General features: G+C 50.5%; 3 protein-coding genes across 3 annotated transcripts; 1 reads left to right on the top strand and 2 right to left on the bottom strand.

The window, feature by feature from the left end:
* Positions 1 to 623: 623 nt before the first annotated feature.
* On the bottom strand, positions 624 to 1,314 carry AYO20_07285 (hypothetical protein; the record flags this gene model as incomplete). The annotated part of the gene is made up of 3 exons (XM_022645571.1): positions 624 to 772; positions 825 to 904; positions 953 to 1,314. 3 exons carry the CDS (start codon positions 1,312 to 1,314, stop codon positions 624 to 626), a joined length of 591 nt encoding a protein of 196 aa, XP_022498441.1.
* A 3,043-nt stretch (positions 1,315 to 4,357) lies between these two features.
* AYO20_07284 (hypothetical protein) lies at positions 4,358 to 4,868 on the bottom strand (the record flags this gene model as incomplete). The annotated part of the gene is made up of 3 exons (XM_022645570.1): positions 4,358 to 4,424; positions 4,550 to 4,799; positions 4,850 to 4,868. 3 exons carry the CDS (start codon positions 4,866 to 4,868, stop codon positions 4,358 to 4,360), a joined length of 336 nt encoding a protein of 111 aa, XP_022498440.1.
* A 1,069-nt stretch (positions 4,869 to 5,937) lies between these two features.
* On the top strand, positions 5,938 to 15,870 carry AYO20_07283 (hypothetical protein; the record flags this gene model as incomplete). The annotated part of the gene is made up of 3 exons (XM_022645569.1): positions 5,938 to 6,281; positions 6,340 to 14,938; positions 14,986 to 15,870. The coding sequence occupies 3 exons, from the start codon at positions 5,938 to 5,940 to the stop codon at positions 15,868 to 15,870; spliced, it is 9,828 nt and encodes a 3,275-aa protein (XP_022498439.1).
* Between the last annotated feature and the right edge of the window lie 670 nt (positions 15,871 to 16,540).

Here is a 16,540-nt window from a genome sequence, read left to right as displayed (position 1 = left end):
GAGCAGCTCGTCGCGAAAGATGTCGCATCTCCAGAGACTTACAATGTTCCTGTCAAGTGGATGTTTGAGCACTGAGGAGTTACTTGCTCGCTGACAATTCAAGGACAGAAGGCCTGCTCAGTCAATCTAGTGGATGTCAAGGTTCACAAAGCCCTTTTACGACGACTACCATAAGTGATCCAGATAAACGACAAGCCAAACGAGATTCAGAGTCACGAGACCACAAATGCCAAGGCACTAACCGGGTTCACCTTAGTAGCTAGCGTCGCCTGCGTCGGCTCCCTCCCGGGACTTTGAAACAATCGTGTTTCGCATTTACCAGCCTTCCCCATGTTCCTTCGGCTGGCGATAACGATATCGCTAACGCTTGCGCCCCTATCACCCGCGTCGTCGTGATAAAGCTGGGTGTTGGAACCTGGTCAGGAGTCGACTTGCGAGAAATGATAGGTCGATTCTCAGCGCAACTGTCCAAAGCGGCACACCGGAAGACGTTTCAAAAACCCATGTATATTCGTTAGAATGGTGGCAAGTGCCCTTGTTGCTCATGACTAGCTATACTAGACGCTCTCTCTCTCTGTCTCTCCGTTTGTACCTCTCCCAGCCCTCAATCCCCCTTTTGTTTTCTAGGCTTCGGACTGCAACTGAGCCTGCAGCTCCTTCCAAGTCGTGGCGACAATGGGACATCCAACGCCACTCCCGGGGCCTCCCCTGAAGTTCTGTAGGGTGATGATGCACGTCTGAAGACGGGTGAGCTGGTCTTGTGCAGAATTGCCTGTGCCAGGATTAGCGGGCTGGACTGCAGTAAGGAGGTGAGAGATTTTTACCAGATGGGAACGCCATCCCGGCTGCGACAGAGTCTTCGACGGCACTGGCGAAGGTGCTCAAGTCGGGTGGGCAGTTGCATCTGTTCGATGTCAGAACTTCGTCGTTGTTGAAGCAGATGTCAACTTACGGAATGTTCACTCCATTGTCACCGACGCAGTTCGCAGTCCCATCGGTTGCCTTGACACCTGGAGTAATGCCGAAGGGGGGGATGAGCGAGGTATCGACTGCGCCAGAGTTACCCCCTCCAGAAGATCCCCCATTACCTGCCGCGGTGGTAGCAGCAGCAGGCGGAGGAGGGGCAGCTGTGCCACCAGCTGGAGGAGCTGCAGAGGTTCTAGTGACGAAGGTGCTGGGGGCGTTGCCATCGCCGCCATGATTGAAGAAACCACCGTTGTCACCACCGCCGCCGCCACCGCCCCGTCCTCTTTGGGCAAGAACGGGAATAGCCGGGGATGCGGCGGCGAAGAGGTACACAAGTGCGAAGCGCATTGCTGGATGTATAGATGTTTGGGTATTGGTTCGTTGAGATCGGAGGAGCAAGAGGGTATGCGCTTCGGGCTAGCCGGGCTTTGAATTGCTTCAAGGAGTGTGTGAAAAGCGAGAGATGGTGTATATACTACCAGTAGTAACCGCAGAATGGAAAGAGGCACGACCTGCGTACAGAGAGAAAGAGAGAGACAGTAAGGATTGTGAGTGTCAACGAACGATTTTGCCCAGAGTCGAGAGGGGGGCGACATGATATGGGAATGTGACAGCAATATATATACATGTTTGCCCTGGACATGGAAAGCCACACGGATTGACAACAGGACTAGCACTGCGCCTAGATTGAGAAGTGATAGACGTAGTACTACGCAAAAAAAGCATGGCTATTCCTTTGCGCTCAGTCTCACAGTCGTCGTGATGCCGTTTTTGCAAATGGCATTTATTGGATGTTGAACGGATAAACCCCTGTGTTTGACACGGCGCAATAGGGGGACCCCCTTTTTCGCGTTTCACGTTTCGAAGATGCTGGTCTGCTGCCCATGATTGGTTGAGGATCGATCTGCACTTGACCCTGCATTCGGACATCCGTGAGGACTTGGAGAAGGGACCTGGAGTGAACAAACGCATCGCCGTGTCTTTTGTTGGTCGCCCTGGTGGCATTGGCTCTCGGACGAGGAAATAAACTTGGACGTGGCGCATACAGAGACTCGGAGGACCCCCAGGCAAGGCTGCCCCGTGTTTTGAAAGGCGCTTAGATAGAGCCCGTCCTTGGCACACGCTTCGATAACTTGCGATAAGACTTACCGAGAATGCGAAAAGATCTGGAAAGGCATACTCCCGTAACAAACCCACATATTCTGGGGGCAAGCGAAGGTGCTCTGTGCACAAAGTCAACTCAACTTGAACCTCGCGAGCCATCATAAATAAGTAAGTATTCAGTATTAGTAGGTACAACCACTCAACAGTAATCAAAACTTTGTCGAAGAGACATGTAGAGATGCCATCTCCTATTGAAGTGTCCAAGGAGATCAGCGGCCACGTTGCAAATTGCCATAGGAAAGAGAAATGGGACTCTAACAATTCAAATTGTCGAATTTCCCAGTCAATACTCCTGTAGGATGTTGCGAATTGAGTCAAATACGTCTAATGACCTCTTCAAATGACCGACGCGAATTCGCGCCCAACACTCGTAAACCAGATAGATCTCTATGCCAATAATAACAAAAGTTGAGTGCTCTCTCCGTCTCGTCGGTACTGCTTTCTCCCCATTGCTATCGATTCAAGCTGAAGCAAGTCTGACCCCTGCCTCAGGCCATAGGTTTAAGTAGTCAGGGGATTCAGATGAGCTGCAGCAGCAGTTAATACCAGCGACAGCAGATTACGAGCACTGTTAGCATGATCACTCGCTCACTCCTTACATTGAGCACAATACCGACAGTTGTCTTACCATACTCGTCTGTACGCGAATACTTAAGACACCACGAACACGTGCGCCCCAAAAGCCAGCTAGACCAGTTTGAGCGATTTCGGTGACGCGCTTCAAAGACCAGCATTCGTTCATTCGTCCTTGGAGAATCCGATCACCTCAATACTACTACTGCTGCACACTGTTGCTCTCACAGAAGCAGTCTGCATATGCGAACTCTCATCTTGATATAATGCAGTTGCTCCTGTACTCCGCAGCAACCAAGCTTTAGTCTTGTGCCTCTTGTACCTCGTACATTATACCTGCACAGTAGCACTCCTATAAGCCATACTGCAGTGTTTGAGAGTTCTCTATCAAGTACTGCTGAGTTTGCTTATGCTTGTATATTCCTCCTGAAAGATCAGGTCAAGATCTGATTTACTTTTGCAAGAGTCTCGTCGACACTGGACGCATGGTAAGATGTTACTAGCAGTGTCGGTGCTCAGCAGAGGGTTTCATCTGTGACCAGAGGCGTCGACCTTCCGTTCTGGGCTCACGCAGGTAGAATCACTTTCATCATAGACATGGAATTAGATACTAGTAGCTCAACAGTGTGAGGTACGAGATGAATACACCGCAGCACGAGCGAGGAGGCAAGAGGTACTCAGTACCTATGTGTTGTATCTACTGGTATCGGCTCTGGGTTGCGCCGCTCACTTTGTTTCTCGTGTATGCCTCGTCAACAACTTGAACTGCATGGCCGAGATGACTTGCTCATAACCCCTTCTCCGATAAACGGTGGGTGGACGATGCCTTTCACGAGGCACTCTTGATTCCTTTCGAGATTAGCGCGCTCAAACCTCGTCTTGTCCTTCTGGAGAGATGATATTGCTGCGCTCTACGCTATAAATACTCAGTCTACCCACCTACAGAGATGATCCCCATACCGAAAGTGCTTGCTGTATAAGTAGATACGGTTTTGATGCTGCTTTGATATGATACATATCGGATGTAGCATCAACACTGAGTATCTATGTTGTATGCAACTAAGTTGTGTTTTTCAAGGGCCCAATAAAGTCCAAAAGTACTAAGTACTATTGAATACTAGCCGTCAGGAAGGCAGGGCAGAAGTCCTTCTGATCTTTGTGCTGTTCATGTTCACTTTTCGTCATCATGGTAGGAGATAACCCTAGCAGCTACTGGAATACCTACTAGTAGTAGTAATGGCGGAACATTACACTATAGGCTCCGTAGCCTCGAGGAGTTCTTCTCTGTGTTGTGATAAGTAGTAGTAGTACTACTGTCCAAGTGCTCTTGTCCCGGGCTGGGATTTTGTTTCCTGGCCTCTCAAGAAGGCTTTCAACGTACTACTACCGCTACATAACTTGAGTAGTATACGAAGCCACCTTCAAGCTTATCTTCCATCCTGTTTGGCGTTACAGTTGATCTGGGCTGAGGTAGTCCCGAAGATGTTCTATTTGAACAATCTAGTCTGACTTGTATGTCGAGATACTACTACTGGAATTGACAACTGAAATTTTTATGTTCAACCACAGAAAAATGCCGATATCCACTTCACCATGGCTGGATCCATGTTGAAAATCCAAAGCTATATCTTTGTGCAGAGACTCGATCGAGCACTCATTCTTCAAACTCGAGGTCATATGCCAGTGTATCGTCGCAGAGCTCCTCCCTAAACTTGTGGACCCTATATTGCCAGTCAGCATGAGCGCAACAATACTAGTAGTGCTAGTGTTGGAATTCTCCAAGGTGAATATCCCAGGAGGCAAAAGCCTCGACGGAAATGGGGGAGACTCAGTGATGCCAACGTACTCCAGGTGAGCAGGGTGCTCAGCATAGACCTTTACATCCTCTGCCTTGTCCAGGATCGCGACTAGTCCGCAGTTGAATCCCTGACTCCTGTGCGCGGTCGATGCCAAAGGCGTATTCACCTCGAGCTTCCTCAGGCCTGGGATCTGGCCGACCATAGCTCTCGCTTGGACACCCCAGTTTGAGAGTTGGACGGGTGTTACCCCGGGTTTGAGTTTGAACAGGACTGGGCTTGGGTCAGCGGTGAATCTGTCTAGGGGGGCGACTGTAAGATGGAGAAGACAATGGGACAATCTTCCTTACCTATGTGATAGATAGGCATGGTTGCGGTTGGTCGTAGATGATTGAGACGTGGCAAGGAGGTCTGTAGGAGGGACTCTCTCTCAGTGATGACAGATATGGACGGGTTGAAGTCGCAATTGTGCTCGGGGGCATTCCCGATTCGATGGTCCATCGGCCGGTGGTTGATTCCCAACTTCTCCCGAGGGCCGCAGTTTCGCAGTTTCGCAGTTTCCCCTCATCTTGTCCGGCCGAAAAGCCACTAACCAGTTCCGGCTAGTCTATATCACCCAGGTTGTCCGATGATTGAAGCTTGTTTGCAAGAAATCCATGTTTGCACAACCACCATCCTCTCGTCGAGAAACTGCGAGCTCGCTCTTGGGCTTCGTCTGAACGGAATGCGGGAGTCCGACAGCTAGACTGTACAGTAAACCTGACCGCAACCTGGTTGGTCACACTAGTACTCGCTCGAGATGCGACCTCGAGGCCTATCCCAGGCCCCAGGGGCTCTTCAAGAAACGTGTAGCCATTGTAACATCCGCCGTTCAATGTGCTGGAAGGTGGAGATATCACAATCGAGATGTGGTCGATGGGATGGCCGAAGGAGGCAGCACCGCGAACTGGCAGTCGTCCAGAACGGGCAGGGCAAAATGTTCAGGTTGAGATAGGTCGAGGAGTCCATCTTTGATGCCGCAGGAGCAGGTAAATGTTTGAGATGCTGGCTTGAATCCTCTGTTGATCCATAATGGAGATCACAAACAAAGCTTTGACTTCACAGCAATCGATATTATCATCTGGCAGGCATATGTTTGACGTGAAATTACAGAGGCAGGTCTTTCAGGTCACAAAGTCTTCTTTCTGCCACACCCCTGCGCCTTTCACTGTGTTTTGGAATTACCAGACAAATCTGTCTTCTCAGTTGCCAGTCTATCACCTTCATAAACCTACCACCAAGGTCGATGGAAAGAAATGTCCACAACCAGCCCTAACGAGCCTTTGGGCTAGTTGATGGCATACAATATCGATCAACCACACGCAGTTGACCTCCTCAACACTACCATCGGCTCTCCCTGACCAAACTGTTACGATCACCTACGAGAATTTCATCGTCTATGGAGACCACGAATGCCAAACTGCTCCGTGCAGTCGTCAACCACGTAGTTCTTCCGCCCAATCTACCTGAAAAAGTCGACAACAACCTTGAAGAGATTAATCGGGATCTTCTGCTGCGCGTCCGGGATGCCTGCCTTGAGTTGAATACAGTTACCAAGGGCGAATTCCAGCAACAGTTGAGCCTCCTTCAAAGTTCACTGGATCATTGTCAAAACATCCACGCTTCGGTACATCTTGACAGCCTTCAACTTCAACGTGCATTCCGGAGACTGCAAAGCGGAGAAGTTCTCGTCATTCACATTAGCGAGCAGAACGCAGGACTCTTGGTTAGACATGGTAACAGGTAAGCAAGCTTGACCTCAAGAACGTTGCTTCAATTGCAGTCCTAACAAAGTCTTCAGTTCCTTGAAGGGCCATGTCGTTTTCGAAGCCTTTGAAGTTTCCGCAAAGTCCCAAAAGGTTCTCGAGTCCCTGAGCGCACTGCAATGGGACTTTCCCACCTCCGCCGCGGCTATACCGGCCGATATCTTCGCCGACGAAAGCTTCCAGCAAAACCTTGCCGAATTTCTGCAGAAAGCGAGTCTAGAAAGAGTCGATAGATTTGGAGCAGTCGTTTACAAAGCCAACTCACCGGCCCTTGAGACGCGGGATACAAACGACCCTGCCCTAGTCACTGGTCTATTGATCACGTTGCTGGAGGGGATGGGCCAGCTGACCACTACCTCTCCCATCCGCAAACGTGTCAGAGACGAAGTTTGCCGGAAAGACTCGGGCATCCCATGGAGAAGATCGCCGTTTTGGCTGCTTCTGCGGGTGGGCATCTTGCGTCTCCTGGAGCAAGCGACATGTCATTCGATCTCAAACGCCGTGTACAAAGCCCTGATGTGTGTCCTCCACGCCCAATTGTTGGGTCAGGTAGTCGGCTCTCAGGCTCCTGAACTCAGCCATCTCCTCCTGAGAAAGCTTGGTCGACGAGTAGCAAAATTGGAGAAGGATGGAGCTCTTGTTACAGCTTCAGAATCCAGGATATCAGACGCTTACAGTGTCCTTTTGGATAATCTTCGTCCTTTTTTCCGTGCCACGACAAAGCATGCGACATATCAACTCCAAAGCGTCTGGAACAGTCACAAGTCGAAAATTCGGCGTTGGATCGCTCAACTGAAGACACGACAGGCCAGACCGGAGCACATGAAGCTCAGCTTGACAAATAGCGCTCCTTATCTTGACCACCTGAATCAGCACCCACCTCTCAAGATCGCACACGGAGGGTCATATGCCATGCCGCCCACACTGCTGGAATTTCTTAAGAAGTACTCGGAGCTCACGGAGCTGGAGGAAGGAATCTTGACCCGAAACACTCCAGTCGTTGCCGCCAACCATAAGACGTGGGTAGATTCAAGCATACAGCTTGCAAAACAAATCGAAACTTACCTTGGCAAATCGATCGACTCATTCGAGGTGGGAACAGAAGATCGCAGTTGTATGATTCTAACGACAATGTGGCTATGGGTTGCGATGGACAATCTGCTATGTCGCTTCATGCCCGAGTTCTCAAGGTCCAACCCAGTCTTCGCCCCACAAATTCTTGACTGTCTACGGCTTTCCTCGTACCCTGACCTGCGTCGCGTCAAGCAGATCCAGACCTACCTTGCTCAGCGTCACTCGAGTGACACGAATACTGTCTCCTCGCGGACCGTCTTGGACCCTCCTATTTCAGGCTGTTTTGCCGATCTGTTCTACGAAAGTCTGCCCTCACGTTCCGAGATTCACCTACTGCATCAAAGTATTGAGCAGACAGAGCAGACACGAAAGCAGGAGAAAGAGATGGAATGGACAGAAAAAGATACGAATCATCGACAATTGATGAGAGAGATCTCCGCCGCAGTTTGCCAATTCACCTTTGTTGGCCCCCTGCTGATTCCAGAGCATGATGAGCACAAATGCAAGAAATGCATCTTGACGAAAGCAGCTGCCAAGCTTCGTATAGAAAGAATTGAAAAGCCAATGCCTCCAAACCGAGGTGAAGGAAGAGCTGTACTGCTGGAACTGCTCTGCCCGGCCGCTTATGCTGCATACCGCGAAGCTACGTGGGCTATCGTCGCCAGGCTTGCGCTTCCAAACATTGAACAAACAAAAAGTGAACCTCTCACCATGGTTGAAGGCTACTACGCCGAATTTCGCAGAGCACGGCGGCCGAGCGCTAGCAAGAAAGGACTCACTCTGGCCTCCCGAACGAAATCGTTCTTGCAGACGCACTACCGATTCGCCAACTTCCCCATTTCCTGGGAAAGAGTTACTGTCAACAATGGCCTAAGATTCGAGTACTACGATTGCACACGTAAAGTGTGGCTTGCCGAACATACACATCGGGTTACATTCAGCCACCACTGTATGATTCCTCTCCCTCGGCACAGCCCTTTTGCCAAAATCGCTTTCCCTCCCAGGATTTTACCTGAAAATGGTGAGAATAGATCCGCTAAAAATGCATGCGTTACTCGTCGGGGAGCTATTCCGAAAAACTTGAGTGCTGATGCCGATATTACATCTAACGAAATCCTCGCCGGGCTGCCTCGGTGCCCTCAGGCTCTCGGTTTTCCAGAATTCCTGGCCTTTCAAGGACTCATATGCGGCAACGGTCGTTTGTGGCAGGCGATTCTTGTTGAGCTAGGCTCCTCGAATCTCAACTTCAGCTCCGAGGCAGTCATGATTTTGACTAAATCATTAATTTGTCGAACCGGTCCTGTGAGCGAAGACACGGACCATGTGGCAAATGCTGTCTTTCGCGATGCTAGCTTTTGCAGAGCTCTGTTGAGCCAGACTGCACGACGTCTGCTGGCCATAAGCTCAAACCCGAGTGAGCATTACTGTATGGAAATCTTGATCAGCTTGATTCTGAAAGTGAATGCTGTCGGAGACAAGGGCTCGTGCGAACAAGCTTCACAGTTGCTTGAAGTGGCCAGAGGAATCACCATTCAGTGGATCAGGATGCTCCGTAAGGAGTTCTGTGACACAACGAACGACAATGCCTCCGCGCGAATCTCATATTTGATTCTGTGGGCTGCTTTGTTGTGCAGACGAACATTCTCCATATTCACCCAAGGACAGCCGATGAGCCTTCCACCGTCGACGATTGATGTCGTAGGGGTGCAAGACAATAACACAGTCCTCATTCCTCTACCAGCACTGACCTCACTCCTGGAAGCTTCCATCGCTCTACACGAAAATCAACCAGTTGATCCAGAGAAACTCCAACCCACGCTTCGCAGCACGTTGATTCGCGACATCAAAATGATTTTCCGTCTTCAGAATTGTCTGGAACGTTCGCTGGAGAAGTATCCCACCTCTTTGATCATCGCCGCAGTCCAAGCAAATGTGATGAGCCGTGAAGCTCTATCTATCCGATCGACGTCGTTCAGTTTTGTGGAGAATCCAGACGGGAAGTGGGCAAGCTTGCAGCTTCCAGGCAGTCGACGCACGGAACCGCAAGTCATCCAGTTTCACCTCGTTGCAGGAACGGTACTGCTAAACGGTAGGACCGTCGAAAAGGAGCTTCCGCACGAGATTCGCCGCTCGGCAGGACTATGCCGGCTTTTCCCACACCAAAAACTCATTGTCTGGCCCTCCGCTGCCCATGGAATGACCTACAAGGTTGGTTTTGACATCGAAGGCCACGAGGTCCACCTTGGATTTCGGCAGCATGTTCTCGTTGTCCGTGCTTGGACGAAAGATGCAGTACTCGAGTTCATACCTGACTACATTTTCACGAATGGAGCGTCCTCTGATATTCCCGCATCATTGATTGAAAATTGTGTGCATTGGCTCAACTTGGGTGAAAATGTTATCGAGGTCAGGAAGGAGCCACGGATATGGAGATCTATACCCTCGAACTGGAAAATCGACCTCCGTAGCTTCATCGCCAAACGCAGGGACTCGACACTGCTTGATCCAGGCAGTAACCTCGTTCATCACTTTGCGAGTATGTTCAAGGGGTTCGAGGATCCACGACACATCACGGTATTCCAGCCTCTTCGGGGTGCGATTCAGGTGGAGCTTCGTCGCTTCGAGCTCACTTTCTTTGTCAACATCGACGGCTTCTTGGAGTGCCAACAGTTTCGGGCGGAGATCGATGTGAACCAGGATGCGGGAACTTGGTATGGCCTTACCTCGAAGATCGTCCTCCGCGACGTCGATAACCGGAGACGCCGAAGTGTCATCGTGCCATTAGGATCTCCGACAGTGCAGCGTCGAGGAATCCATGTGAACGTCGAGATTCGAAACAGCGATCCTGTTTACGCTCGTTACTTCTTGGACGACGTACTGGGAAGGGTGACCTGTGCATCAGAACCTAGACTGTTTTACACCAAAGCGTTACTGCACGCGTACACCTCTTTCTGTCTTCCAGACCCGCTGACAGGTAGGACGGGGACTGAGGAGGCGTGCCATATTCTGCAGTCCGGGAGCTCTCAGCCGTATGGACCGCTCAATGATGCCAATAGACAGCTCCTCGATGCCATTGCGAAACTGGCTCCAGTGCGGCAATACTACCCGCCAGACCTCCGGAGGTTAGAGAAGGTGTTATGGAACGAAAATCTCACATGTTGCATACAGCATGACCAATATCGCTCGCTCGTTGCTGAGATCAACCAAAAGTCCGTACTACTTTCTCAGTTTGACTTGGACCACGATATCACCCCTGAGACCCAGGATTTGTCGGGAGCAATGGACAACGTGGACACAGAAGAATCCATTCCGCATCTTTCTAAGAGAAGTCAGGCTCGTCAAGGGCTTTATCGGCGGCCCCAGGCAGCGACGACCAGTCCTGGAGATGCTCCGGACCTGTCCTATGATCCACGTGGTTATCAAAACTACCAACAAAGCCAAGAGCATGTTTTCCAGGTTGCTCGTTTGATTCATACGTGGCCAGCCAAAGTGCCCTCTCCAACGTTGTTGTCGTTGATGTTTCAGAATTGGCGTTTTATTGGTGGTTATGGCGACGATTCTGTCAGATTTGAACCAGTGCGGCTGACGGAGTGCCTCGATGTTGATCTTGCCTCCTCTTGGGGCCAGTTGGTCAACTTTTATCGCATGGAAGGCCGCCCGGAAGCAAGGTACAAACTCATGTTTCTGACGGCCCTGATATGTTTCAGAGAAGAAATCAACATGAGGGCAGTCCAGACCCTTGTCGCCTTCGCAATCCTGGATGATCTCAAGAACATCGATTTACCGTCTTGGCCTTCGTACACGCAATTCCGCCCTGGGTTTCGTCCAAAGACTGACTATTTCCGACAACTGTTGGCCCTGTGTACGCGATCCTTCTCAGCGGTACATATAACATCACACACCCAGAAAGAGAGGAAGGCCGTCGATGCTGCAAGAAAAGAGCATGAGGCTAGAGCTCTGAAACAGCTCGATGCTCTCACAGAATTCGCGTGCCATCAGTGGCCGTGCCCTCAGCCGAACTTCGAAGGGTTTACAACGGAGGTCTTAGACTTGGCCACAGCTTCGGCATTGATTGCAAGGGAGTGGAGTGCCATGTTTCGAAACCACGAATTTGAAGAGCACATACAGCAAGTTCAGGATGTCTTGGATAAACATCGCTCGCCCCTACCTACAAGAAGGAAGATCCAAATCAATCACTCTTCATCACCATCTGCGCCACGAGGATTCCCATTGATATGCTCTCACTTACTCGAGAAGGAGGGGCCGAGGATGGCAAATCAGGATGCGGTGGTTCAGAATCCAGCTTACTGCACAAAGAGAACAGCCGTCAATCACTTCGGTCACGACATTCACGAGTTGAGACAGATTTTTCAACAAATGCCTACGTCAAAATCCTTTGTTAGGCATGAATACCTTCGCGGCCTGCTCAATTCGATATCAGCCCTCGGAAGCCATCGAGCAAGACCTGTCGAAGAAATCTCAAGGTTTGATATGAATCAGCTGGATCGATTTATCGCCGAGGCAGAGAATGCCGTGAGTTCGCGATTCGATATGCTAGTACAGGCTTTCCAGAGAGACGAGCCTGGAGCGACATGGCTACATGCAGTTGGGATCTGGCCTTTAACGACCTATGTATCTGTCCTCGAGACTCTGCGCAGCAACAGTTCCATTCCACTAACAGCATCAATGCGAGTCGCTGTTGTTGATTTTGGTGTTGCCATCACTCAGTTGCAGCGATTTCTTCGCATACAGGATGCATCTCTTCGCAGAAAGTCTCATCTTGATGAAGAATTGAAAAACCTGGGTCACTCGAATTGGAATCCGAACGAATATCCCGACTGGTTACTTCTAGAGATCGATACAAACACTCTCATCCGTCCCATTCAGGTCGAAGTCGCACTGGCCACCATATCGCCGGCGTCTGGATCAAACTCAGTACTACAACTAAACATGGGCCAGGGAAAGACGTCAACAATCATTCCTCTGGTAGCGTCTGTCTTAGCGAATGGCCAGTCACTGTGCAGAATTGTCGTTCCTAAGGCTCTGCTGTTACAGACTGCACAACTACTGCAACTACGACTGGGCGGACTCTTGGGGAGAGAACTACGCCATGTGCCGTTTTCCCGCCGCACTCCCTCCAATCCAGAAAATATTGAGGCGTATGGGGAGATCCACAAAGCCATTTTGAAAAGTTCCGGCGTTATCATAGCACTTCCAGAGCACATCATGTCTTTCATGCTCTCTGGTCAACAACGGCTGGTGGATGAGAAGACCCAGGAAGCCACCCAGATGATCAAAGTGCAAAAGTGGCTTACCAGGAAGAGCAGAGATGTATTCGATGAAAGCGATTTTACAATGGCAGTCAAGACGCAACTTATCTACCCATCCGGCCCGCAAATTACTGTCGATGGCGGAAACTATCGTTGGGAGGCAATAGAAGCCATCCTCAAGCTTGCCGAGTCACACTTGTATGTGCTGGAGCGATCGCATGAATCGAGTATTCAAGTGGTCCGTCGCGAGACTGGGGGGTTTCCGTTCACCTACTTCCTCCGGAATGACGTCCAAGACGCGCTGATACAGCGGATCGCGAATGATATCTGCAGTGGGCGAACACCACTGTTGAACGCAGAGAACTTCTCTTCGTCTCAGATAGAGGCCATAAGATCGTTCATCACAGAGGCAAGACCGCATCAAGCTGTGAATGCCTGTATCTCGGACATTTACAAGAGCAGCCAGACCGACGGTAGCATCATATATCTCCTTCGTGGCCTCCTTGTTCATCGGATCCTCATCCTCACGCTGAGCAGACGATGGAACGTCCAGTATGGTCTCCATCCCCTGCGAGATCCAGTGGCGGTCCCATATCTAGCCAAAGGTGTCCCGTCACATCTTGCTGAATGGGGTCACGTTGATGTGTCATTACTTTTTACTTGTCTCTCCTTCTACTACCAAGGACTATCTCCGCAGCAGCTAAAACAGAGCCTGGAGCAGATTCTAAAATCGGATGACCCGGCGAGGGAATATGAACAATGGACCCGAGACAGCACTAGACTGCCCGATCGACTTCGAGATTGGACGTCCATCAATATGGAAGACAGCCTCCAGCTATTGGAAATATGGCGCGGTATCTGCCACAACATTGCGGCTATCGACTATTTCCTCAACAACTTTGTGTTTCCGAAACACGCCAAGCAGTTCAAGGTCAAGCTCCAAGCCAGTGGATGGGATCTTCCTTTAGCTGGCAGCGGAACCAGCCTGACCACAGGCTTCAGTGGCACCAACGACAACCGCTTGTGTTTGCCGCTGACTATCAAACAGGACGACTTGGCAGAATTAGCGCATACCAACGCTGAGGTCTTGACTTATCTGTTACAAGACCGGAACCGGCAATACAGCCTTGCAGGCTGGAGAGATGTCTCCCACGGACGGAGCGTCTACCGAAGACTGAGCGAGCCTGACCTTTTAGGCAAGCTGTTTCACAAGAAAATCCGCATATTGATCGACTCTGGTGCAATCATCTTGGAGATGACCAACGCGACGCTGGCAAAGATGTGGCTTGATATCGATACAGAGGCAACAGCTGCCGTGTATTTTGACGAAAATAACAAAGCCACCGTCTTGTCTCGAAGTGGGCGACGGATTCCCTTACTGGCATCACCCTTTGCAGATGATCTGAGCGGCTGCCTCGTGTACCTAGACGAATCTCACACTCGAGGCACAGATATGAAGTTCCCGCCCGATGCTCGAGGGGCAGTGACGCTCAGTCTCGGTCAAACCAAAGACCACACCGTTCAAGCCGTCATGCGTCTTCGGCAATTGGCAACCACTCAATCGGTCACGTTTTTCGCACCCCCTGAGGTCCACCAGTCGATTTTGGACTTTCGTAACAAAGGAGAACACTGGCATCTCACCTCTCGTGATGTGGTGTGCTGGCTTCTAGAACAAACCTGTCAAGGCCTTGAAAACCTCCAACCACTCTATTATGCTCAAGGCCTCAACTACTGCCGGCGAACACAGGCGGAGCGTGACCACCCCCTATTTTTGACGCACCCAGCCGAGCGACTTGCCTACTTGAATGCTCTTCGGAGCTACGAACAACATTCTCTGCAAGCTCTTTACGAGCCACGTTCGGCGAAGCCCCGAAAACGTGTTCGGGATGAAAAGTTCGATGATAGTCTGACCAAGCACATCAAGCAGCTCGAACGACGACGGAGGGCCTTCCAGGACTCCGGAAATGCCGTTCATGCCTCAGCATTGCAGGAGGTTGAGCAGGAACGTGAAGTTGCCGTGGAAGTGGAAACGATCCGTGAAAGACAAAACCCGTTATACTTCCACCCTCAGACCTTTTCTGGACTCGCCGCAGAGATCAGACATTTTGTACAGACGGGGTCGTTAAGGGTTGATGACAAGGTCTGCGAAAGAGCATTCTCGTATATGGCTCGAACCGAGACGAGCCTGAAATACCCCGCCAGTCTCCCCGCGACCCCACAACTGCTTGTCTCTGCGGAATTCCGGCGTGCGGTCATAGTGCCTTCTGGCAGACCCAATGATGACTTCTTGGTAAGTACGTCGTATCCTTTCCTGTTCTTTACTGACTTCGATTCCAGCGCGACGTCCAGTATATTCTCTGGAGTCTGGCCACAGAGACAGCAATCCTCGTGAGCCCGGAAGAAGCAGAAATCTTGAATGACCTATGCCGAAATGCCCCGAAGAGGGTGGTACATCTTCTGACTTACGCGGCGCCTGTCACGCAGAAGATGCTTCAGTTCAACGACTTGAATTACTATGCCGTACCACCGCTCCCACTGGGCTGGTCCGCACCGACGTGGCTGAAGATCCAGGTTGGTATATTTGCCGGTCGCCTTTACTTTCCGTTCGAAGAACTCGAGCAGATCCGGTCCTTTTTGGGGCTGCAAGATAGTCAACTGATCCGCCCCCACAATGGACTGGATTCGGCAATTGATGAATCGCAGATTGATGATACTGGCACCTCCGATGACGACCAGCCACCTGCAAGTGAACTCCAACAGACGGCGAATGACACGGCAGAAACCCAGCAGGCACAGGCTGCGAAGATCGAAGCTACCAAGATGCTAATCTTCCTGCACGCATGGCTTGGGACCAAAAGTCGGGGTCAGGACTTTACTCACACTCCAATGGGATACATTTGTGCACGGAAACTATTGACAGAGGATCACCCATTCTTCCGGACGGGCGCCGACGAATGGGTCAGGACCAAAATCATTCACGGCATATCTGAGGACAGTTCGGACAATCAGGTTGGCACGCAGGATGGCGATCAGGATAATGCATCCGATTTGGAGGATGAAGAGTTGGATGAGCGGCAGAAACTGACCGAGGAAGAATTGAGACAATCGGAGGAGATGAATTCAGGACAAGACGAAGACATTACCGTCCCAGCGGTTGATGACGACAATCAGGAGGTTGCTGAGAGTGACGTTGCAGAGCTAATGTTTGATGATGACGATTGAGGACCAGCTTGGTGACTTGGGGATATGCTGGCTGGCAGAGAAGGTCTTCTCGGTTGTTCGAATGGCATTTGTCAGGTCGAACCATGGGATGTTGCCAAACATGCTGATTGACCAGGCGTGTCCCGAGGATGGATGGAAGAGTATGATTTGGAAACAGCCTGTGCTTTGCCTCGCCTCTCGAAGGTGTTTCAAGGTGTGTGTTGAGCTGGAGCTTAGAGTCTTGGATTGAGCTCAGCTTTGTCGATTCACACGAGTCTCACGAAAAGGATCAATGCCTCGATTTCGTGTATCAAAGAACCACAAGACAGAACAGAACAGAACAGCGTCGTGTGTTTGTGCCATGGAAAAAGGAATTTTTTTATCCCGTTTACAGATACCATAGATCCCTCGCGATGCTCTCGATGCATCCATGCCCCTGGTTCTCGTGGAGTATTCCACCGTAACTCGTAACTGTAGACCAATCTGTGACAATAATGGCCAATTGCATGGACTTTAAGCCTGTGAGAGACTTGAGGATGTGTTGTGTGTTTTGTGCTTGTATGTGTGTGTCTATCCACCTTGGGTATGTTTGTATGTTTGTATGTTTGTACGTATGTATGACGCGGAGTACATGATTCCCTATAGGGCTGTAAGGCTGTAAGGCTGCGTCAGACTATTGAATAGATGGTGC

Source organism: Fonsecaea nubica, assembly GCF_001646965.1.
Source record: "Fonsecaea nubica strain CBS 269.64 chromosome Unknown Scaff50, whole genome shotgun sequence".
Taxonomy (NCBI): Eukaryota; Fungi; Ascomycota; class Eurotiomycetes; order Chaetothyriales; family Herpotrichiellaceae; genus Fonsecaea; species Fonsecaea nubica.
The sequence above is the reverse complement of the archived record's forward strand: the minus strand, read 5'-3'. Positions and strand labels throughout refer to the sequence as shown.